This window comes from Bos javanicus, chromosome 26 (genome assembly GCF_032452875.1).
Source record: "Bos javanicus breed banteng chromosome 26, ARS-OSU_banteng_1.0, whole genome shotgun sequence".
NCBI classification, from domain to species: Eukaryota; Metazoa; Chordata; class Mammalia; order Artiodactyla; family Bovidae; genus Bos; species Bos javanicus.
This window is the reverse complement of record NC_083893.1, coordinates 45,262,581-45,287,132: the sequence shown is the minus strand read 5'-3', so window position 1 is coordinate 45,287,132 and position 24,552 is coordinate 45,262,581. Positions and strand designations below refer to the sequence as shown.

General features: G+C 48.8%; 1 protein-coding gene and 1 long non-coding RNA gene across 2 annotated transcripts in view; one reads left to right on the top strand and one right to left on the bottom strand.

The window, feature by feature from the left end:
* On the bottom strand, window positions 1-24,552 carry LOC133239640 (uncharacterized). The gene is made up of 2 exons (XR_009733916.1): window positions 24,004-24,552; window positions 1-1,160 (listed from the first exon to the last, which is right to left on the bottom strand). It is a non-coding gene; the product is annotated as an uncharacterized LOC133239640 (long non-coding RNA).
* ADAM12 (ADAM metallopeptidase domain 12) overlaps window positions 22,874-24,552 on the top strand; it is a 397,161-nt gene continuing 395,482 nt past the window's right edge. The window contains exon 1 of the mRNA XM_061404001.1: window positions 22,874-23,411. Within this exon, the coding sequence (XP_061259985.1) occupies window positions 23,324-23,411 (88 nt within the window). The 5' untranslated portion in view covers window positions 22,874-23,323. The remainder of the gene's footprint in view (window positions 23,412-24,552) is intronic.

The window sequence follows — 24,552 nt, the reverse complement described above, 5'->3', positions numbered from 1 at the left end:
TTAACAGGAGAAAGCAGACAAATTTATTGCAGTTTTCTGTGCCATTGGAGCCTTCACTGGGAAATGAACACGTGAAGAAACGATGACCCTTGAACACTTTTACATTAGCTTTGGTGAAGACTGACGTTGTGGAAAACGCGGTAGGGCAGAGGGTGTGGGGTAAGGGTGACTTGATGAGACCTGTCCGTCTGGCTTCTGCTCGGTGCCCATCTCCCGCCATGAGGATGCTCCTTCCTCTGGGTTCAGGGAGGGCACTTAGCACCTGAGGGTTTTCTGACTGCTTCTGGGAGGAAGTGCTGTACCTGTCATTTCTCTAATTGCTTCCCCTTAAAATAGTCAATGGGCCCCATGTTTGGGGGAAGCATGTTCTGAACTCCATCAGACTTAAATTATGGAATAGGATGCCTCACAGCTTCAGCAAAATAAAATTAGAAAATATTTGCCTTGGAAATTTGCATCCTCAGCAGGGAAATGTCGGGTGTGGCAGAAAAAGGAATTAAGTAGGTTTCTCACGATGCAGGGAAAATGGAATAATGTGATGTCTGTCTCAACCACACTGAAAACACCCCAAGGACAGGGGTATGTCTTGCTCCTCTTTCTGAGAGCCTTGGCAGAGAGCTGGGCACCCATGGGTGTTAGGATATTCTCACTTCAAAGTCATCAGTCCCTGGGGCTTAGTTTTTTTCACCACATCTGGGCCTCACCAGCTGTTCTTCACTCTCCTTCCTTCTGTGTCTCGCACCGTCTGGGAACGTGAACACTGCATGAAGTCTCCCTTCAGAGTCAAAGGTAATGGGACAGAGAGACCCGCTTCAAGTTCTGGGCAGAAACTGCCAAGTTTAAATCACATTCTGAGAAGTGAGAGAGACGTCCTGCATGTACACGTAGATGAGTGACATTCACCTGCCCCAGCTTGATTTCTTCCAAGCCGACGTTTTGGCATTCATGCTGCTCAGAGCTGGGAGTGACGTGCACACGGGGTAAGGGAGGGAGGAGCTTCCATCAGCTGGGGTAAGGAAGGGAGGAGCTTCCATCGGCACCGTCTTGACCAGAAGTGGAAACAGACTCCCGGGTTCTGAAACTTCCAGCTTATACCAGTGAAGGAACTTAATTCTTGATAAAAAGTAGCAAGGTTTCATCAAATATAGGTCACATCTGCACTGTAATACAGAAAACGTGAGATTCACAGTTTATAACATTCTGTGCTTTCTATAGAAATGTGTATTTCCCTAAACCCATACATTATTAATAACCCGTAAAATATTAACTTCACCTAAAAATGCATTATTAACAATGTAATCTGTGCAATACACACATTGGTTTTCTCCAGATACTTTCTTTAGTAATCCCAAGCTCCCTTCTTCTTGATGTTGGTGAAAGAGACCTTTCTACAAATGTCGATTTGTAATGACAAAGAGGATTCACCAACTTGCAGCAAGCAGTCAAGACAGAATCAATAAATCTGTCAAAACAGCAAGATTTCAAACCAAAGCTTGCTCCCCAAAGTTGAGAAAGCGCAGGGCACTGGGCGAGTAGTATGTCTTTAGGAAAGCACAGCCTGGTGTTTTTGTTTAACGCAGGCACTTTCTAAAACAGGATCTCAAGTCCTGGAACCATCAGAAAGCCCACCACGAGGACACTATTGTTGTCTTTAATGCGTGTGCTCAAAGACATTGTAAAAGAACCTGTGGTAACAGTCTACACACGGCCTTGTGCTTGTGGATCATTTCCACTCTAAAATAGCAGGCTGGCTTTGCTCTCTGCCGACACCGTTGTGTGTTGCCAACTCTGTGTGAATTTTCAGAAGTGGTTACTGTTAGAAGGTGCACATCGTAATCCGGATCTCAGAAGGGAAGGAAGGAGGCTGTTGGCTTCTGTCTTCATTTGCTCCTCTTGCAGGTCTCCCAGGGTCTGGGAAAGGCTCAGCCCTGCAGCCTCTGAGCAGGCTCCCCTGGGAATGGCAGCACCCATATATGGTGTGAATTCAATTAGTCAGGTCCTCTGAGAGGCACCAGGGGACCGTGGAGGACATGGTTTCTTGAATTCTCATTTGCAGTCTCACAAATAATGTTCAAAAGTCATTAGACCATGAAGAGTTTTCATTACCCTTCATCAGTCAACAGCCATCACTCACTGATCGAGTGCCTCCTTGGGACACGATGCTGGGTACCACGGTGGGGACTCAGAGGGGATGAAGGGTGGGAAACCAAAGTGGCGGAAAGAAAACACAGATGCATAATGTAGAAGCACACGGAAGGCAAATCCCCTCGGATGAAATCGAAGGGAGAAGTGTTTCTAGAAATGTTGAGCTATAGGTTAAAAAAGAGAGAGACTTAGATTTCATCGTACAAAGTGAGAAACTGTTGAATGTCAAAAGCTACTGGAAGCGAAATAAAAAAGGCAAATAGCAAAGTGAGACAAAAATTTGAGCTCCATGACAGAGGGTTAAAGCCTTTACGAAAACTTGATACAGAGCAATGAGGGAAAAACGCTCCAATAGAAATGAGGTGAAAGGAGACAGTCCCTTTACAGAAGAAAGGGAACAGCCAACAAACAGGCACAGTTGCTAAACCTCAGGAGTAATTTAAGAAATGCCATTAAAACTGTTACCTGAAGATGGGGTTTGCCTCTAGCTGGGTGTCAAGCCAAAAGACATGACCAAGAACAGGAGAAGGAAGGGTGTCTTACAGCAAATAAGGAGAACACCAGGGAGCTTCCCAAGAGTTGTCTTCTCGAAGTTTAAAGTTAAGGGAACATGCATATTCATAAAGGGGCTTGAGCAGAGGAGAATTCAGCCTAGAACTGGGGCCAAGGTTGAGATACTCCCAGCTTTAGCTGGACTCAATGTAGCAACTGAACCACCACAAGCTTTAGTTGATTGAAGCCAAGATGGTCAACATCATCATTGTTCCATCCTCCACCTGGATGGGGGATTGTGATTCTTCAGTTCCTCAGTCGTGTCGAACTCTTTGCGATCCCATGGGCTGCAGCAAACCAGGCTCCCCTGTCCTTCTCCATCTCCTGGAGTTAGAACAAACTCATGTCCATTGAGTCGATGATGCCATCCAACCATCTCATCCTCTGTCGCTCCCTTCTCCTGCTGCCTTCAATCTTTCCCAGCATCAGAGTCTTTTCCAATGACTCTGCTCTTCATATCTGGTGGCCAAAGTATTGGAGCTTCAACTTCAGCATCAGTTCTTCCAATGAATATTCAGGGTTGGCTTCCTTTAGGATTGACTGGTATAATCTCTTTGCTGTCCAAGGGACTGTCCAGAGTCTTCTCCAGCACCACAGTTCTTTAGCACTCAGCCTTCGTTATGGTCCAACTCTCACATCCATACACGACTGGAAAAACCATAGATTTGACTAGACAGACCTTTGTTGGCAGGTAATGTCTCTGCTTTTTAATATACTATCTAGGTTAGTCATAGCTTTTCTTCCAAGGAGCAAGCATCTTTTAATTTTGTGGCTGTGGTCACCATTTGCAATGTTTTTGGGTGGGGGTTTAGTTCCTGTGGAATCAGAGACGTGTATCAGATGTTGTGTATATCCCTTGAGGAGGAATTAGGACTCTATTTTATGGCTAAACTATTGTTTCTTGACTCAGGACTCTGTGCCTCTATTCCCTGACTTCCCTTGAAATCACTGACGGCTGAGACCTGTTCAAGGACAAGCGCTGTGGCCAGGCCTAGACCACAGAATGACTTGGGCCCAAATGGCTTCTCTGACGTCCAGAAAGCCATGCCTAGTTCTTTCTCCAGAAACCCTCTACCCTGATGAGGTGAGGTACTTAGTCCCTCAGTCCTGTCCGATTCTTTGTGACCCCATGGACTGCAGCCCACCAGGCTCCTCTGTTCATGGGCTTCTTCAGGCAAGAATACTGGAGCAGGTTGCCCTGCCCTTCTCCAGGGGGATCTTCCCTAAACCTGTCAACATTTCCCTTTTTTATTCTTTTTCGAGATTGGCACAGGGACAGTGTAGCTCTGAGGTGTGGGCCACCACCTGCCTGTTCCTGCCCAGATCTCAGACACCTACCCCTGCCCACCCCCTGCCCTCAGGTGGACAGAAGCTCTCCTGCAAGGCCTGGAGCTCAGGTCATAGCCCCTCGCGAGCAGAAATGGAGGGACAGAGTTTTACACGGAGGCTGCCAGGCTCCAAGGGGCAGATGGGCTGGGAGAGGTGGCTGCAGAAGATCAGGCTCGGATGGTAGTCCTGGGCCCCCCAGGTCTGAAATGTCAGGCTGGGCTTCCTGTGGCTGGAGCCCATGAGACCCCCCATGACCACCCCCCAACCCAGGAGACCCTACTTCCTACCTGGGCTGCTTTGAGTGGATTCTTTTCCTGGCAATTGACAAAGCAGATCTGCATTTCAAGTGGCAGAGTGAATTAGCAGAAACCTGTCCAGGGGTGTTTGGCGATTTGTGTTAGCAGCTCTTCCTAGTAAGGGAACTTACCACAGATGTGACTCTAGATTTCTGTCCAGGGACACTTAATGAAATATTTTTAATAGTGAAAAATTGGAGACAACTTGAAGGTTCCACAGGATGGAAATTGCTATAAAGGCCATGGCAATATATCAATGGCAGGTGGGATGTTATGAAGTCTGCTGCTAAAAAAGCCAAATCATATGAACCCCAAATTGGCAGAAAATGGTGTTTTTATGCAAAGAAAATAACCCTGAAAGTATATTACCCAAAGTTTATTAATGTTTTATTTGGAAATAATATGATATTGACAGGTAAATTGTAAGAATGGTGCAAAGAATTCTCACACACCTTCACCCAGGCTCACCAGCTGTTTCCATTCCCCCATGTTTTCTTTCTTCTCTCTCTCTCTACACACACCACACACACACTCAAATATTCTGATGCTCTATAAAATAATATATAACTTTATATTATATAAAATTATATATGTGTATAGTAAGTACATTGCATCATTTGTATATAATATATAATTTTATATGATATGCTATGCATGTTTAAGATGTACACTATTTATATCTTATATGAATACTGTGTGTATAAGGTATGTTATTATACATGTACTATTACATGTTATTTAAAATCATGTAATTCTTTTTTCTGAACTATTTAATTGAAAGTTGCAGAAATCATGACCTTCTCCCCCTAAATAGTGACCTTCACATCTTGTTTTTATTTTCTCCCTTTTCTCTTCTGTACTTTCCAAATCTTCTATCATTGTAATTAGATAAAAAAAATAACTTATTGTTGCATCCTAAGATGCAACTATAGCTCACAACTGTTTACCTGTCAAGTTTTTAAAATAATTTAAAGACTACTGGTGGGATACTAAGTTGATATAATTCTTTTGAAATCAGCTTAGAAATACGATCTAAGCTTTAAAACATACATTTCCTTTGAACTAATAATCCTACTTCTGGGATTCTATTCTAAGAAACTTTCAAATCTTAAAAGGGCATTATGTGAAAAATTGAATCATAATATTCTTTTTATGAGAAAAAAATGTGAATAAGACAAAGGTTCAACAAGAGAGAAGTGAGAACTAGTCTGTCCTTTTAAAGAAATCTTATACATGCATTAAAATCACGTGTGTGAAGGACTTACTACCACTGGGAAATACTAGTAAATGACAACCTAGGACCAGTGGTCTGGCTGAGTGGGGCACGTGTCTGGGTGATCATTCCGACAAGGCTCTGGTGGGGCCCCCAAGAAAGGAGCCCAGCTAAATGGGGAGGCCGCTCGGCCTGCAGGCCAGGATCACCTGTCCTGTCAGGAAAGGAGAGGCCAGAGACAGCCCTCCAGCCCCAGAGCACACTTGCCTGGGGACCCCTCCACCAGGGGCAAGCAAGCATGGATGGACCCCCCCGTCCCAGGAGTTTAGCAAGGAGGACTTGCCTTTCTCCTCATTCCCAAAGCTCGTCCACCACCGAGGCTGCCTTTTCTCCCACTAAATCCACCAGTGACCCCAAGATCATTCCCCACATAGCTTCCTGGAAGGCACTGTGCCCCCTGGACGTGACCCTATGAAATCAACCTCAGAGCCAAACCTTGGAGCTCAAAGTACACGTGGAGACTCATGGACCAGTAATCCTGGTGGAGGGGCAAGCTGGCCCTGAGCAGAGCCATCAGCACCCTGGGACGAGAGGCCCACCTCCAAAAAGATCAATTTTCAGAAACAGTGGTTGTTGACCTGGGGAAAAGTTTCTTTTAAAATCCTGTGCGTGGTCAGGGTTTCATTTTCACTTCACTCCAGGCTATGTAGCCCTCCTTGGTTGCTCACACCCTTCTTGTCAAGGCTACTGTAACGACCTGATTTGCCCTTGGGAGGGGCCGCTGTCTCCCAGAGTTCTGAGTGCATCCCTTTGGTTTCTTTGGTGGACGTTTGGCTGTGAGTGAACATAGCCTGATGCAGCAGTGACTGTGAGATTTGGATGCTATGCTTTGCCAACCTTCTTGCTGGAATCCCAGATAAACACGGGGCACAAGCTCTCACTCCTGAGCAGACCACAGCCAACACCCCCTCCCGCCCCGCCCCCCCCCGCCCACACCCCCAACCAGAACAGAAGACTTGCTGTCGCAGCTCTGGTGGATGCCAGGCCAGGACATGAAGGAATTGGTCATCCTCCAATATGATTCGTCCAATCTTACAAAAAAAAAATCATTTCTAAAATGACCACAACCATAATTGTTGCTTGAAAAGAAAATCACTAAACATAGTGATATTCTCCATGCCAAACACAAGATCTCAGCAGTCACATGTCCTTAAGGAATGCCTCCTTAAGTTCGGATCAGAAAGATTTAGAAACTGCAGGAGTCTCGAGGATTTGCAAGCAAACCCTATATATCTATGTCAGGATGTCAGATCCAAGGGGTGAGCCAGCTGAAAGGCAAAAAAAAAAAAAAAAAAAAAGATGCAGTCCCCAGGGATCAACTTCCAAGTGCAAGTTTAAACTTTAAAATCAGATGGGTCTATACCAAATGAGATCGGCAAGGGAGTGACATTTTAAAGGTTTGGGTCATTCAGGAGTAACAAAGACGACCATTCTGTCGGCCAGAGCAGCTGCTCTTTGATGTTTGAAAGGGCAGCAGACAGCGTACCCAGGTGGAATTAAGGCTGGATCAGGAGGCAGGAGAGTGAAGGGGAGGGCAGGGAGGAAGCCTTTGACACTCCCAGACTTTGCAATCAGTGGGACACGTGGACACGCCCCAGAGAGAGAGAGGGCCGCAGGGCAGCTGTCTGCTGTCTCCTCTGCCTGGGAAAATGCGAGAGCTGGGCCAGGGAGGAGAGGGATATTCAGCATGACTCATCCACCCTGGTCTGGAGACCAGAGCAGGAATCAGTTCATTATCACGGGAGAGAAAGTCTTCGAACTCCGGTGAGCAGAGGCCCAGTTGTTCCCATCCTCTCCTGGGGAAAGAGTGAAGCAAGTGCCCTCTAGGGCTGAAGCTCTTGGCAAAGCCAAGCAAACCTGGCCTGGAAGGGAGCCCTGGCAGAGAGTCCCGACTATCTTCCAGTGGCTCAGAGGAAAATGAATCACCCAACCGTCTGCCCGTTGAAGCAGTTGCTTAGAATCGAGTTTCTGTTAGAAAATGCAGACCAGAAAATGCCCTGTGGCTCTCGGCTCTAGAACCTGTGAGGCTGGCACATTGTACCTGGTGAAGGCGGTCTTGTCTTTCTGCCCAGACATGCGTGTGAGTTGGTAGTACTTAAATGTGCTTATTTCTGCCTGTAAATTTCACTTCTGCGGCAGGTTGTCATCACAAGACTTGAAGGATCTCCACCTTTCAAAAAAGCCTTCAAGGTCATGACTGGCTGCCATTTTCATTGGCATGTGATGTTTGAATGTCACGGTGGCGTTCTAGGAGAATCTGGCTGGCTCAGTCCCTTCTGGAACAGCGGGGTGGGGGCTCTTTTTTCAGAGGGAAGTCATAAGTCAGTTTTCAAAAAGGCATCTTCTGAAGGAAAGAGCGATCAGACCCAGGAGAGAGGATGGGCTTTCAGAGATGCTTTCCCAGTGCTGCAGAGCAGCCCCATCTGTTTAGCTAAATGTATAAAAGTGTCTCCGAAATAAAAGGTGATTGCATGCATGCTAAAAGTTGCTTCCGTCATGTCAGACTCTTTGCGACCCTATGCACCATGACCCTCCAGGCTCCTCTGTCCTTGGGATTCTCCAGGCAAGAACACTGGAGTGGTTTGCCATACCCTCCTCCAGGTGACCTTCCCAACCCAGGGATCGAACCCGCGTCTCCTGCATTGCAGGTAGATTCTTTACCAATGAGTCACCAGGGAAGTCCATGGCTATGGGGGTGGGGTCAAGGCAGGGCTCTAAATCATACTGATGGATTTCAGAGTGAGTCCTCACTTTTGCTGGCCTTTCTCCTGCTCATCCTCTCCTTCTACAACACAAAACCCGGCAGAAATCAACTATCTTCAGCATCCGGGTGAATGAGGGCCACGCACACAAGCTTTCTGTCCTTGGGAAAGCGGGGAAGGTAAGTGTGAGGACATGCCACAATAGTAGGCTGTTTTCAGCCTGAACTGGCAAGTGCTTGGGTCTCGAAAACTCCCAAGAGACAACCGGAAGTAGGGCAGCCGGAGTGGCATCACGTGTCACCACGCAGGTCCCCTGGGCCTTTTGGTGTCTCCTAGCGATTTACAGCTTCAGGGAGACGGGGCTGGAGGCAGTGCTGGGGTGGGGCGGGGGGAAGGAGCGGAGGCCAAGGGCATTTGATCAACAACACACGTGACAGTCCTGGGGGCCCCCAGGAAGGGGAGGGCTGAGTTTTGTGCTCTTGGGTGGTCACAAGAGCCAGTGTAGGAAATACACTAAAGGCCCAGACAGATGCAGTAAAATGCAGTAATGATTGCAGCCCCTCTCTCCCCTCCAGGCTGGCATGACTTAAGGAGACACTGGGGAGACTGGAATTACCTTCTCCTCTGTTTCATCCGTCTCTCTCCCTCCTAGCTCTGCTGGTCTCAGCACCGACTCTCTTCAAGTGTGCTTCCATTCTGCACTTCTCTCTGCATGTAGAAACGCTCACAACCAAAGCCACAGATGTCAGCCCACTGGTGTAATCGCTTTGCTGAAGTGCAGTGAAAGCCAAATATTTGGCTTAAAGATGGGCTTTTGAGTTTAATTGCCGGTGGTTACAATTATCTGCACAGGCACCCAGGTGATTTGAACGCAGCAGTGAATTCTCAACTCTCCGTGACACAAATGACAGCCTTTTTGTGGACGTGTCTATTACAGGAGGCTACGAGCACGTCTCCGTGATCGTGCTCCTCTTGGTGTGTGCGTGCGGGCCACGAGGTCACTGCTGGGAATCCCTGAACTCAGAGGTGGACCGGGGCAGGCGTAGTATTTATATCCGACCCAGCCTCCACACAGAGAAGTTTGCTGGTCTTGGCGAGTATTGATAAGCTCACAGTGTGAGGATTGTCTGATTGTGGCAACATGGTGGGCGGCTGATGGGGCTGGGTGGGGGAGAGGTGGACTTTTCCAAACAGATCCACACTATCTAAGTTCTGTGCCAACCCAGGTAGCTTCCTCCTGGGACCTGAGTTCTGCTCCTTTGGGACCCCAGGCCTAACCAAATGTGGCCTTGGAGACAGAAAATATTCCCCAATTCCTGAGAGCTCTGAGACTTTCGGGCCGAATTCTCCCTGTGTGTTACAGCTCTGGAAATAGACTCACAAGTTCCAAATAATTTGCTTATGTGTTGGAGAAGGGAATATCTACCCACTCCAGTATTCTTGCCTGGAAAATCCCATGGACAGAGGAACCCAGTGGGCTATAGTTCACGGGGGTCGCAAAGAATCAGATAAGATTGAGCACAGCACAGCAGCACACAAAATGTGTACCAAATTCTACCAGGTAAGTATGTTTAAGGCTGTTAAGAATAGGGACTAATTAATAGATTCAGTCATCCATTCATTCACTTCTTCATTGGGTGAAATACTGAGCAATGACTGTTCCGGGGCCCTGTGTTAAATCCTGGAATACCAAGAAGAAGAAGACGCTGCCCTGTCCTTCGTGCTAATTCTGCAGGGGAACACAGGTCAGTTCAGAAGTGGTTTCCAAAACAGGGTGATATCAGAAAGGTAGAAGCAGTCACAGTTGTGTCACTGTGGATCTGAAGCAACTGGGACTTTTATACGTGGGAGTGACAGTTGGTACAACATTGTGGGAAATGCCTTGGCAATTACCTACTGCTGCTGCTGCTGCTGCTAAGTTGCTTCAGTCGTGTCCAACTCTGTGTGACCCCATAGACGGCAGCCCACCAGGCTCCCCCATTCCTGGGATTCTCCAGGCAAGAACATTGGAGTGGGTTGCCATTTCCTTCTCCAATGCATGAAAGTGAAAATTGAAAGTGAGGTCGCTCAGTCGTGTCCAACTCTTAGCGACCCCATGGACTGCAGCCTACCAGGCTCCTCCGTCCATGGGATTTTCCAGGCAAGAGTACTGGAGTGGGGTGCCATTGCCTTCTCCGAATTACCTTCTAAAGGTAAATATATGGTCATATTCCTGTAACCCAGCAATTCCGCTCCTTTGCTCGTTGTTGTTCAGTCACTCAGTCATGTCCGAATCTTTCCAACCCCACGGACTGCAGGACAACAGGCTTCCCTGTCCACCATCTCCCGGAGTTTGCTCAAAGTCATGTCCATTGAGTTGATGTTGCCATCCATACAACCATCTTCTGTGCTTATCCCACAATCATTGTGTGTGTATACCTACCAGATTACATTTACAAGAATGTTCATTGCTGGTTTATTCACAGTAGTTAAAACTGGAAACAACACAGATTTCCATTAAACAGGTTGGACAAGTAAATTGAGGTCTATTCATCCAATGGAATAGTATGCAATGATAAAAAGGAATAAACTATTACCACACACACCATGTGTGACTCTCACAGACATAATGATGAGTGAGAAAAACCAGGGGCAAAAGACCACCCACTAGGATCCTGTTTTTACCTGTGGTGGTAGAAATCAGCAGAGCAGTCCCCCCAGGGGGAGAAGCGCCAGAAATACAAGGGTTGCATACATAAATGAAAGTCATGAAGCTGTACACTTAAAATTCACACACTTTACTGCATGTATAACTCAGTAAAAATTTTAAAGTAAAAAATCTAGTAGCAAATACACAAAACAGAGTGCAATCAGTTAATGTCAAAAAACACATAAAGGATCCCTAAGATTGTAGGAATTATGGACAATGTGCTGGGAAAACTTTCACGTTTAATTGTAAATGCTACAGTTGTAGGAAGAGGACACATGGGATAGAGAGCACCTTGGGACTGACCTCCCCCACAGCACAGTGACCCTGGACGAAATGCCTTCCTGCACTTCACTTCCTAACACTTAAGCTAATAACATCTGAAATTGTCCAATACGGTTCAGTTCAGTTCAGTTCAGTCAAGTCGCTCAGTTGTGTCCAACTCTTTTCGACCCCATGGACCACAGTACACCAGGCTTCCCTGTCCATCACCAACTCCCGGAGCTTCCTCAAACTCATGTCCATCGAGTCAGTGATGCTGTCGAACCATCTCATCCTCTGCCGTCCCCTTCTCCTCCCGCCCTCAATCTTTCCCAGCATCAGGGTCTTTTCCAGTGAGTCAGTTCTTCGCATCTGGTGGCCAAAGGATCGGAGTCTAATATGGTATCTGCAGGTAAACAACTACCAAAGAAGAAAAACTGATTTTCAGGGTTTTTTTTGTTTGTTTGTTTAGATGTCCTCTCGTAAAAAAATAAACTTTGAAATTTTGGATTATTTTAAATTTATGGAAAAGTTGCCAAGATCACACAGAGAGTTCTCCCATATGCAGCAGCAGGTTCTCCTCTTGTCAGTGTCCAAAATAATGTGGTGCATTTGTCAAAGCCGCAAAACCAGTGTTGGTACATTACTGTTAACTCAACTCCAGACTTTATCCAAATTTATTAATTTTTCCACTAATGTCCTTTTTCTGTTCCAGAATCAGACCCAGAATACCACATTGCATTTGATATCTTTCCATTTTTAATTGACCTACAAATCAAAGTTAAACAGCATCCCCGTTTTATAGGTGGTGAGGGTCAGAAACAGCGTAGTTTACTGGCAGTGGGATGATCACAGGATTTAAATCTTGGTGGACTCTTCTTTGTGAAGAAGCAATCTGGTTTAGATGTAGAAGGTGCAGACTCTAGAATTAGGCAGACCTGAGCTTGGGGGCTTGCTTAGGTTTGCTCCTGAGGAGTTGTGAGGTCTGGAATATTTCATACTACCGAGACTCAGTTTTTCATCTGTAAAATGGGAAGCCAAAATACCCCTCACCGGGTAATATGAGAGTTTATAAATAATATATGTGAGGTGTTTAGACCATAATAATGCTCAATAAATAATAATTGCCATTCTCACAGCATCGTTGTTGGGTAGACCTGTCACTAGCAGTTAGGAAATGGATGTGTGGTCATCTGCTATCCAGAATGTAATTCTCTCCTATAAAAAGATAGGTAATTTTTATCCCACCAGCTTACCATGGGTTACAACTGAGACACACCACCTCTGATTAAGTGGCCCTAAGCAGGGGCGACTGGGGGGCAGGGATGGGCAATTATATTCCAGTCTGCTGGATTAACAGGTCAGTTCCTGGCATCTTAATGTAAAGCTTTCCATCAGCAGGCATGGGGGTTACTCTGCAAGTATTTTACCAGAAAATAAGCATCTAATACATTAACTTATATATCTTTTTCTTCTGAAAGGACTGTTGACAGTCTTCCAGTGCTTTCTGACAAGTTTTATTGGTGAGAAAAAAAAATAAAGTATGCTTTTTTTGTGGAAGATTAACACAGGCTTGATTTCTGGGGTGTGGATACGTGTGTGCCTATGTGTATATTTCTTCCTCTTCTTCCTTTGCAGGGATCTGAGAGAGTTCTGTGTCACTTTCCAAAATAGAACTCAAAAGTAGGTCAGTAAAAGAGCTGTAAAACAGGTCAATTGCCATAAATCTAAGCAGAAAAAGGAACTGGGGTTCAGCTTCGGAGAGACTGCAGGCTCAGACCTCTGGAGCCTGCTCTGACAAAGCCTAAAGGGCCATTTCTGGTTTTGGTGGGGAGGGATCAGCTAGTCTATTGTGCCCTGGCTGACCACGAGCATTTTCTTTTCCAGGACGGCCCCCCTCTCTCTAGTCTGGAGATGATGGGTGCCGGTCATCAGGACCCACGTGGCAGATTTAAGCCAGATGGTCATTAGGAAGCCCACCGTGGGGTCAGGGACAACATGCTGCCTGGGAATGAATAAGCAGGAGACTTCTTCCCCCTCTCTGGATAGGTCGGGAAGTGGCTGGCTTTGAACAGCAAAACCACACTTCTGGGTAATGCTTCTGGTATTCCGATGCAATGCCGTTGGACACAGGCTCTCATCCCACATCAGCCACCCGGAGTGAGGCTGCAGTTCCCTCTGTGCAGCTGGACAGGGGCCTAAAAGGATTAGACCGCAGGAATGGCTTTTACCTTACTCCAACGGTCTCCTCTTTAATGATACGTTGCTTCCTTACCGCGCTGGCTCATTTTTCCATATGGCACGCGAGACTGTCTACATCCTGCCCCAAGAGAGACAGCATTTTCCGGATGGGGAGGGAGTTTGCTTTCCTGAGACTGGGTTTTGTCAGATTTCTTGGCTCTCTCCCAGGTACAAGGGGCTCTCTAATATATGAGATTATGATTTTTAAGAAACCATCAAATTTGATTTTGTGACCAAGCCTCTTCCATGTGACTTTCTGAGTTATTACCGACACACACTTCTGGTTTTAAATTATTCTGACTCATGCTCTTATTTGTTTTTTCCATCGTTGGCAATATCTCTGAGTAACCACAATCCTTATCCATTGTCTGATTACCAGAACAAAACACAGTTTGAGGCTGTTTGGAGTTTTAAGAGACTTTTATTTTGTTTCTGTTAAATTGAAAATAGTACCAGAAGTAACAGACTTAGTTAAAAATCGAAGATTTTAGAAAATAAAACATGTCCTAGTGCAGATTGCTAGCTCTGTGGAAATCAGCTCTAACTTGATTTGCAATGGTAATGGGCCTTAACTGGAATAATTATAGAGGTTATTGGGAGAACGGTTTGGGAAAGAAATGAAATATTGCCTACTTATCTTCTTGGACCTCAGCAATAAATACACTTGCAGGGAATCACTGTTCTTGAGCTTGTGGTGGAAAGCTGCATAGGGAAGAAAACTCGTAAAGACCCAAATGGGAACATGGTCACACACTGGTTCATTTGTCCACTCAACCAGAAGCTGCTGTCCCTTCTCTTCTCGGGCTGGGGGCCGGGCTTGGGCACATGTGTGTGTGCTCAGTCACTCAGTCACTCAGTTGAGTCTGACTCTTTGAGACCCTGTGCACTGTAGCCCCCCAGGCTCCTCTGTCCATGGGATTCTCCAGGCAAGAATACTGGAGCAGGTTGCCATGCCCTTCTCTGGAGGATCTTCCCGACCTGGGTATTGAAACCGTGCCTCTTGAATTGCCTGCATTGGCAGGTGGACTCTTTATTACAGTGTCACCTAGGAAGCTGACACTTGGGCATGTCAGTTACAATGATGAGCCAGTGAAGGAGGCTGGCCTCCAAGTGCTTCCCTGTCTAGTAAGGCGGGCAAGCTCAGGTAATGCCAGCTGTGGGTCCCCAGAAATGTGCCAGAAGAATGAGGATGGCACCCTTTCGCCTGGAGTTCATAGAGAACCCCTGGTGGTTTAGATGGTAAAGAGTCTGTCTACAGTGCAGGAGACCTGGGATCAATCCCTGGGTCGGGAAGATCTCCTGGAGAAGGGAATGGCTCCCAACCCCAGTATTCTTGCCTGGAGAATTCAATGGACTGAGGAGTCTGGCGGTCTATAATCCATGGGGTCACAAAGAATCGGACACGACTGAGCAATCGACTGGTACTTAGAGAAGACAACACAAAAGAAATGGCACCTCTCTGGACCTTGAACATTGAATCAGTGGGTAGAGAGCGGGAGAAGGACATTTTGACATTGAGAGAAGCGTACAGAAAACCACACTGGGTCAAACACTTTTCAAACGTTGAGTGGTCCCATATAGCTGAAGGATGGGACTGGGTATCAAGGGTGGGAGAAATGTGAGACTGGGAACACTGGCTGTGAAGGAGACTCGATATATTACTGAAGGCAATGAGGAGTCAGTGAAGCTTCCCAGGTATTAATTTTATTTTTTGTTTTACATTGGAGTGCAGTTGATTAACAGTGTTATGTTAGTTCCAGGCGTACAGCAAAGTGATTCGGTTATACCATGTACACAGATCTAGATTTCAAATTCTTTTCCCATTCAGATTATTATAGAGCACTGAGCAGACTTTCCTGTGCTATACAGGAGGTCCTTGCTGGTTATCTGTTTTAAATACAGCAGTGTGTATTTGTCAGTCCCAACTCCTAACTTACCCCTCCCCTCCCACATTTCCCCTTTGGTAGCTGTGAGTTTGCTTTCGGTAAAGGAGTCTGTTTCTGTTTTGTAAATAAGTTCACCTGTATCAATTTTTAAGGATTCTGCATATAAGTGATATCATGTGATATTTTCATTGAAAAGCAGGGTGACAGGAGAAGAGCCCCAGGAGCCTGTGACTCTCACAGAACAGAGACCCCGTAGTTCCCTAGCCCTGGGACCCTGGGGGCAGGGGAGGGGGCAGAATAGGAGGCATTTCTGAGGCTGAACTGACAGGACTTGCTAACTAATTAGAAGGGCGGGGTTGAGGGAGAGAGAAAGGACGGGGTCAGATGCGGCTTGAGTCTGGGGCCGGAACCAGCAGGGAGGGAAGGAGACAGAGGGGCCTGGGAGTCAGAAGGACCCAGTGTCCAATCCCAGGAGCACTCTCAAGGTTTCCATTTGTGGACAAGTCAGCTTTCAGAGCCTCCGTTCCTTCCTTCAAAATAAGAGCAATGAGCAGGATTCGCTGAGGGCTGATGAGACCCTGGAGGCCTGGGGCAGAGGAGACGCAGCAGATGCTGTCTGCTATGCCTGTTTGGGGTCTTCTCTGCATCACAGGACGAGCGTGTCATGAGAATGGAGGGCGTTGTCTGCGCCTCTAACCTTCAGCACAGGAGACAGGAAAGCACTGGGGACATTTACTCAACTTTATTTTTCAGCCTAGGGCAAAGAAGGGCTTCCATGGTGACTCAGATGGTAAAGAATCTGCTTGCAACGCAGGAGACGCGTGTTCGATCCCTGGGTCAGGAAGATCCCCTGGAGGAGGGCATGGCAACTCACTCCAGTTTTCTTGGCTGGAGAATCCCATGGACAGAGGAGCCTGGTGGGCTACAGGCCATGGGGGTCGCAAAGAGTCAGACATGACTGAGGAGTTAACACACCAGGACAGAGAAAGTTGAAAAGCTGCTCAGGAGTATTACCGAAGAAAACTGAGGAACAGGAATGCTGGCACTGTTTATGCCTGGGTGGCAGTGATGAGCTTTCTCCACTGATGGTGTGACGGGAGAGCTACTGAGTCAGGATGTGGTGGTGATGGAAACCATCAAATGCCTGGTGACTGCTACAAAATGCAAATGGCATCGGATCCTAGCCTGGAGCTGAGTGCAGGAGGAAGAACAATAGACCCCAAGACCCCAGGCTCTGGAAACAGGGGTGGCTTTTCTGCATGAGTCTGTCAAGGAGTTCATGGAAGACAAGAGCCCTGCCTGAAAGTGTCCATCAAAGAAGCATGGGAAGTATCATTCCTTTACAACATTGTGTTAGTTTCAACACTGTAAAGTAACTAATAAAAAATAAACCGATAGAAATAACCAATAAAAATCAATTAATAAAAAAAAAGGCATGGAAATCTGAGGTCCAGAAAGCAGACTGACATAGCTGTGGTGAATAAGCAGGGCCCTGGCGCGGACAGATGGACAGATGGATGAGTGGAGAGCCAAACACACCCATGTCGGAGGAACTGGCCTCCCCAGAGCCTCCCAGAATTGCTCCTTCACCCTCAAAGGGAATTGAGTCCTGGCCTCCGAAGAGAAGTTAAAAGTCTCAACTGCAGAAAGACACGCTGCGCCCTCCCCACCCAATAAACCAGATACAACAGACACTTCCTCTGCTTCCCTCAGGCCCAGGCAGATCCTTCTCGGAGCTCCATGGCCACATTTGGCCTCCACAGTTTCAGAGGAATCAAGAAACTGGAGAAGATCCAAAAGAGAGCAAAAAAAAAAAAAAAAAAAAAAACATGATTAAAGAGAGGAAGAATAGGACCCAAGAGGCAAGTTAAAGAAATTGGGCTTGATTTGCCTGAAACAGTAAAGACAAAATGGGAACTGCATTCATATACATGAAGAGGGGCTGCTGTCCATTTATTTCCCCATTTCAAGAGCACAGGATGAGAGGCAAATGGCCTAATTTGCCACAGGAGAGATCATACATGTATGTGCGTCTCGGAATGGGCTCCCATGGGGTTACTGCACCAAGAGGCTGCAGGGAAGAAACCTGCTGGGGTGTGGAGGTGTGGAGACCCTGGCTAGTCTCCAAAGTCATTGTCTCGCCCCCCGCCACCCCCAAGCATCCCAGCTCTTCTGGCTTCTGGGAGCCCAGGCATCTTTTCACATGAGCGAGTGGCCAGCCTCCATGGTGGGGGCAGCTTTGCTTTTCTCTCGCAGGTCTCTTCATCCACGACCTTTAAGCACAGCTTCTCATTGATGTGTTCACGAGACAGACAGCAGCAAATGCCGGCAAGTTCTCTGGCACCCGGCAACAACATGACTTACCACTTCTGACCGTGGCAGTTTAGCTCAGGTCACTGCGTGACTGGCCAACCGTGTGGTGAACACATTCAGACAACCTTGTGGAACTCCATGCTGCCGGGGAGTTTGCTCCGGTTGTCACTGCCATTGCCATGCTTAGACCTAAGTACCACCCATCACTGTGAGTACAGACACTATTCAACCCTCGCTCATAGGAGGAAGAGCGTCGAGATGCAGACCCAAGCTTATGTGCCTGGCTTCCCCTTTTGCCCCCAGTTTGATAGGAAACTGGGACCCCCTGTAAGAGTAAAGTGGGAGTGCCAGAGACAGTTATGCTTGGACAAACTGGGACCTCAGGCCACCTTGTCTATAACTCTTCAGAGCTCAAAAACAAGGGAAGTGCCATCAATATTGAAATTATCAGGACTCCTTGGAAGCTAGAAAATATATAGAAATGGAATGTTTGCTTTATTAAATATGTTTTAGTCATCTGTTAGTAGTCACTCAGTTGTGTCTGACTCTTCGGGACCCCATGGACTGTAGCCTGCCAGGCTTCTCTGTCCATGGAATTCCTCAGGTAAGAATCCTGGAGTGGGTAGCCACTCCCTTCTCCAGGGGAATTTTTCCAACCCAGAGATTGAACCTGGGTCTCCCACATTGCAGGCAGATGCAAGGGAAGCCCAACTGCATGACTAATCACCACCCAGATTAGTGGCTCAGGACAACAGAAATGCATTACATGCAGTTTCTGTGGGTCAGGAATTCAGGAGCAGTTCAGCTGGGTGGGTTTGCATCAGGGTCTCGCTGGAGCTGGTAGGCAGATGCTGTCCTGGGCGGCCCTCATTTGAAAACTCGACTGGGGCTGGAAGATCCACTCCTAAGATGGCACACCCACATGGCTGATGGCCAGAGACTTCAGTTCCTCACTTGAGTTCTTCCCAGTGGGGTTGTCTGAGTGTCTTCGCCACATGGCAGCTGATTTTCCCTCCAAGTGAACGACCCGGGTCCCTCATGCCTTTCAGGACTTGTCTCAGAACTCATATACCATCACTCTGTGCTTAGTTGCTCAGTCCTGTCTGACTCTTCGCAAACCCGTGGACTGTAGCCCACCAGGCTCCTCTGTCCATGGGGAGTCTCCAGGCAAGAAGACTGGAGTGGGTTGTCATACCCACCTCATACAGTCACTTTGGCCCTATTTTATTTATTAGAATGAGTCTCTAATCCCAGCCTACATGAAAAGGGAAGGAAATTAACCTTTATTATATTTCTTGAATGAAGGAGGAGCCACACATATTTGGTCACTGCTGTTGTAAGTTACGATTGGTTTTGAGATTCCCTGTTCGCCGTTATCTGAGTGCTGTCATTTCATTCAGCCGGTGTGCACGATGGTGGGAGTGGATGGACCAGTGCAGCAGGGGGCTGTCTGGAAAGCTGGTGATTTGGCCGTGTGGTACTCTTCCTCCCAGGTGCTCTCAGTCACCTGGGTACTCACAGTGGGCACCACAGTAGGCCTGTATGGAGAAGTTGGAAGGTCAGTTGCCAGGGTGACACGGATGAATATAGACGGGGGAAGGGAGCCAGCCTAAATGAACTTCCATGTCCCTTCTGGTGGTGAGCATCTCTGAGTTCCTGATTCCTCCAAGAGCATTCTGTCTCTGGTGTTTGACAGGTTACTAATGTACTGATTCTGTGCAACAGTTGGGGTATCAGAATTTTGGGGAGTTAATCTACACAGAGGAGGCTCCTTGGGAGCGAGTTTCTAGAGGTGAAGCCATGGACTTTTGGAGTGAAGATTCTAAGAAAACAAAGGTGGACTTCATGTTATTATAGGCTGAGAAGATCATGAGCTTCAGTCTCCCCATGAGATGGAATTAAAACGATTTCCAAGAGTCTTAATCACGGGCGATTGTGTTTGTTTACCTTTGCAGCAAGCCGTGGGGACGGTACTTAGAGAGATGAAAGCTGTTTTGTGAGCCTGTTTCTGAAGCTCTGTCAATAAGTCGAGTGGGAAACAGGCTGACTGTTCCCTTAGAGTAGAAGTCAGGAGTGTCTGCCTGTAAAATCCTGCCTTAGGAGCGTTTGCCTCCATTTTTCATGCGCTCGGACTCAAAGCAGATTGAGTTAAATGTGAGCTTGGATGAGAAATAAGTGCCCTGTTCATTGTGAATGCCCAGGCTGTAGAGCAAAAATAGCACACAGGAAACGGTACTGCAAAGGTCAATTCTTCTGGAAAGGAAAGGAAAGGAAAGGACAACAAGCCATCTATCTGAAATTTTAATGAGCAGACCCTGGCCTCTGACCCCATACCATTACCTAACAATCCAGTATTGAGCGCCACGTCGGCTTCCATTTCCTGCTAACCGGGAGGAGGAGGCAGGCTTCTCATCCAAAGGCCGACCATCTGCTAGACCTAAGGCTCCCCCTCTGCCTAGCTGGCTGTTACTGAGGGTCATAAGTCTGTACGGATAGAGTGTTAGCCCAGCTTCTTGCTTCACAGAGGTGGTGGATTAGAAACTGGAGAAACCAGGGCTGGTGGGTAGGATTTTCTTTACTATCTCCATCCCCCCACACCCGCATTGGCTGTTTTGTTTCATTCGATCACAAACAAACCAAGGACAGTCCTGGGGGCACATTTAGCCCTTTGGAGAAAGCTTTGCAACTTCCAGGTTTAAAAAAAAATGGACTTCAGTAGTCAAGAGCTGAATATGAAAGGAGAAAAAGAAATGGATTGTTCGGAGAGAAAGTGTATAAAGACTAATACACAGTACAGATTACATCCATTATGAATAAACAATTTAACCAGACAGATTCAAGAGGCCAGCAGCTGGGCTCGTTCGAAAGTGAGTCTCCCCCACTGATCTCAAAGGACACAATTTAAAACTCCCTTGTGCAGTGTTTCTGGAAGTTCTAGGGAACAAGGGCAATCAGAACCACCTGGGTCCTTGCTAAAACTGTCCTTCCCAGACCTCCACAATAAAGACTGCCGGGGCACATGCCATGGGTGTGCATTCTTAAAAACAGCAGCAATCTCCTGGCTTGGGGAGGTATTCTATCAGTTCCTGGAATGCTCACTACCACCACCTGGGAGGTTTGTATTTTACTTTGACTTAACAGATGCTAAACCCAAAGCTTGGAGATCAGAATTAAATCTGCGCCTGCAAATAGGCCTGGTGTGGGCTCAGAGTTACCACTTAGCCCTTTGGCCACAGGAAAACGACTTAACCTCTAGACATTGTGATGTCCTCATCCATATCTTCAGGATCTTAAAATGAAACAATGCCCAGGAAGCACTTTTAGCACAATACTCTGATTACATGAGGTGTCTAATAAATAATGCAGTAGTTAACAAACAACCTAATGATTATTAAAGAGGCCAAGTAACCAGCTCACCCCATTCAATAGTCAGGATTGATCAGTTTGTCCGAGTAGACAGAAAAGACTTGGAAAGCAAGAGGTGTTTCTCATTGGTTTGGTTTCCCAAGTCCTCAACGAAGCATCGCTAATTGCTAACGGAGAGAATGAAAGAACCAAGGACAGACAGAGGGGTGAGCAGTAGGGCCGGACTGAAACTGGGGCTTGGACCCAGGCCTGGCTTCCAGACGGAGTGTTGAGATGCCTTGGCGCTGAGGAGGGCGTCCTGGGGCCAGTGCTTCTGGCTTTCGGGTTTTTTTCTTTTTTTTAATAAAAGGCCTGAACGTTGTTTAGAGGAGTTGACCTGGTTCTTAGGAACATGGCAGAAACCTGGGGGTGGGAGGGAAATAAGAGGAAAGCCACTTTCCTGTAAAAAGAGGTATTGAGGAATGGAGTTTTCTCAAATACTGGCTAAATGCCTCTAGGAATGACGCTTGGTCAGAAATTGGCGGGAGGTCACAGGACAGGTTTTTGTGCCTGGTTCTCCCTCTGGGCTGCATAGTAGAGTCACCTGGGGCTTCAGAAACTTCTCAGCCTCCATCCGGGCTTCCCTGGTGGCTCAGATGGTAAAATAAATAAATAAATCTGCCCAAAATGGGGGAGACTTGGGTTCGATCCCTGGGTGAGGAAGATCCCCTGGAGAAGGGAATGGCTACCCACTTCAGTATGCTTTTTGCCTGGAGAATTCCCTGGACAGAGGAGTCTGGCAGGCTACAGTCCATGGGGTTGCAAAGAGTCAGACAAGCCTGTGCGACTAACACTTCAGGCTCCATCCATGGCTGGAGATGCTGAAAAATCTGGGTTGGGGTGTTATCAACCCCTTAGCCCTTAGGGTTCTAATAGGTGGTCAAGGTTAGGGATCTTGGTGGTTCCACAGGTGGTGGGCACCCATCTTGATGCCCTCCCAGCTCCTTTAGTCTGCATAGCCCTCTCCTTGCTGGTCCCATGGTCTAGGAGAAGGCAAGCCCTGCTTTAATAAACACTGATACTGTGTTCTTTGAGGCCATGGAGGCAGAAGAGAAGGAGACTGCCAAGAACTCAGACTGGAAGCAAGTCTCATTCATCTCACTGCTGTTTCCCAGACACCCAGTGCTCCCTGGCCCCTTGGCTGGAGAGCCTCATTTCAAGGTCGTGGGAGGCCACCCAGGAACAGTATTTTTGACAGACAAACCCCGTCGTTTCTTACACCAGGAAAGTTTGGGAAACATTGCTGTGCACCTTTTGGTTTGGGGGCGGGGGGGAGGTTGGTCCATGCTCTGGAAAAGAAACGTGAGCCAATCTATGAGGGTAAAACCTAAAGCAACGCCTCAAAAGCAGCATGCCCAGAAGTCGCGTGTCTTCAGGTCCAAATTCAATCTCAGGCAGGAGATGTCCCCGTTTGGGAATTTAACGGGACCGGCCCGGCTGGGGAGCGGCGGACAGCCTTTCAGACCGGCTACCCGCGTTCCGCTGGTTCCCGGCGGGCCTGGAGCGAGCAGCCGAGTCATCATTTCCAGCCTCAGACTGGAAAGCTGGACCGTGCCGCCGCGTGTGCTCTTGGCAGCCGGGCGCCCGGGGCCCCGCGGCCACATCACCCCGGGGCGGGGATGTGTGTGCGCTCCTGCGCCCGGCCGCCACCGAGCCACGTCTGTGCCGCCGCCGCCGCCGGGGCGCGCGACCCGGGAGGCGCCCTGCCCCGAGCCGCCCCGGGGGTGGGCGAGCGCCGGCTCTGGGCGGGACCCTGGGCGGGGGTTGAGGGGGAACCCCGAGCGGTCTCTAGGACCCGCGGGACGCCGCCGGCGGGCGGGGGAGAAGATAATTTGTTCCGTGGTCAGGAGAACGGTGACTGCGGGCCGTGGATCCATTTCACAGGCCTGCCTCCTCGCCCTAACGATCTTCCTCGTCCCGGGGCCAACTCGGACAGTTTGCTCATTTATTGCAACGGTCAAGGCTTGGCCCGTGCCAGCACAGCGCGCGCGCGCACACACACACACACGCGCGCGCACACACACACGCCAAGGGAAAACTTTCTTTTAAAAAAATGAAAGCTTAGACGAGCTCTTCCGCGGCCCGAGCGCTGCGCGAGGGGGTTCGGAGCTGCCTCCCCGCGGCAGGAAGTCCCCGCGGGTCGTGACGCCCGGCCCCTGCCCGGCGCCCGCGGGGGATGGTGCAGCGCCCGCCGCCCAGCCCGAGAGCTGCCGCTGCACCGAAGGCCGGCGACGATGGCCGCGCGCCCGCCGCCCGCGCCCCCCGCCCGCGCCCTCCTGCTCGCCCTGGCCGGGGCTCTGCTGGCGCCGCGCGCGGCCCGAGGTAAGTGGCCGAGCCCAGGCGGCGGCTCGCCCGCCAGCCCACTGGGGACCCGTCCTCCCGGGGCTCCGCGCGCCCTTCTGGAGCGGGGGGGACACGCAGGGGCGCATGGCGGCGCGCGGGGACGCGGCTGCGGAGCGCCGGGATTCGGGCACCCGGCTCGGAGGGACCCCCGCCGCTCACCCCCCGCCCACCGCCCAGGTGCCAGCTCCCGGGGGGGAGGAGGGAGCCCCTGGCTCGGAGCCCCGAAGCCGCCTGCGCGCGGAGCTGGGGGCAGAGCCTCGGGGCCGCTCGCGCGCCCTCCCCTCCCGGGGCTCATCTGCCAGGGTGTCTCTCCGCCTTGACAGTTACACGTGTCGCCCCGGAGGATGCGCGCGGGTCCTCTCACCCTGTCCCTGATGAATAGCCCCCGACCTCCATCTCTGACTCCGGTCACCTCTCCCTGAGGTTCCCTGTCCGCCCCTGCCTCCCCCTCGGATCCACTGCGCTGGGGACGCGCCGTCACCGCGCAGGTGAGCCACCCCCACGCCTACAGGTGTGCCTGCCGCCTTCCACGGCGCTCTCCACTTAAAAAAAAAAGGACTCTCGTGCTCACTTCTTTAATTTTCTTTCCCTCTTTTTCCGGACTCCGGATAGCTCCCCCGTGGTCCGCGGCGGCCAAACCTGAGCAGAATCTTTCTGTCTCCCGCCGCTCCGTCACGTCCTCTGCTCACTAGTCGCTTAAATCAACTTTGTGTAAAGCGACAACTTAACTCCAAGTTAGGCTAAAGTGTGGCTGTTGTAGCCGTTTTATAAAGATCTAGGTTTCCCCCAGTTGTCTACCCTTAAAATAGGGCACCTGTGGATCTTTTTGCACGATGAGAACTCAAACAGCAGGTGCCTTTTTAAAAATTCGCAAGTTTCTGCGGGTCCCCGTCCCCGCCACCGCCGTCTTTCTGCCGCCGGAGGCGCTGTCGGCCTAGCGATGAAAGGCTTGCCTCATCTCCAGCTCCAAATTTCTATGGTTCTGTATCACAGGCATTTATTTTTTCAGCAACTGGCCTCAATCAAGAATCATTACCATCTTAGGGTACGTTTAGTTTTGCCATTGCCACGACTACCCTCTACCCTCCCCCTCCACCGCGTCTACTGTAATGTGGCTAAA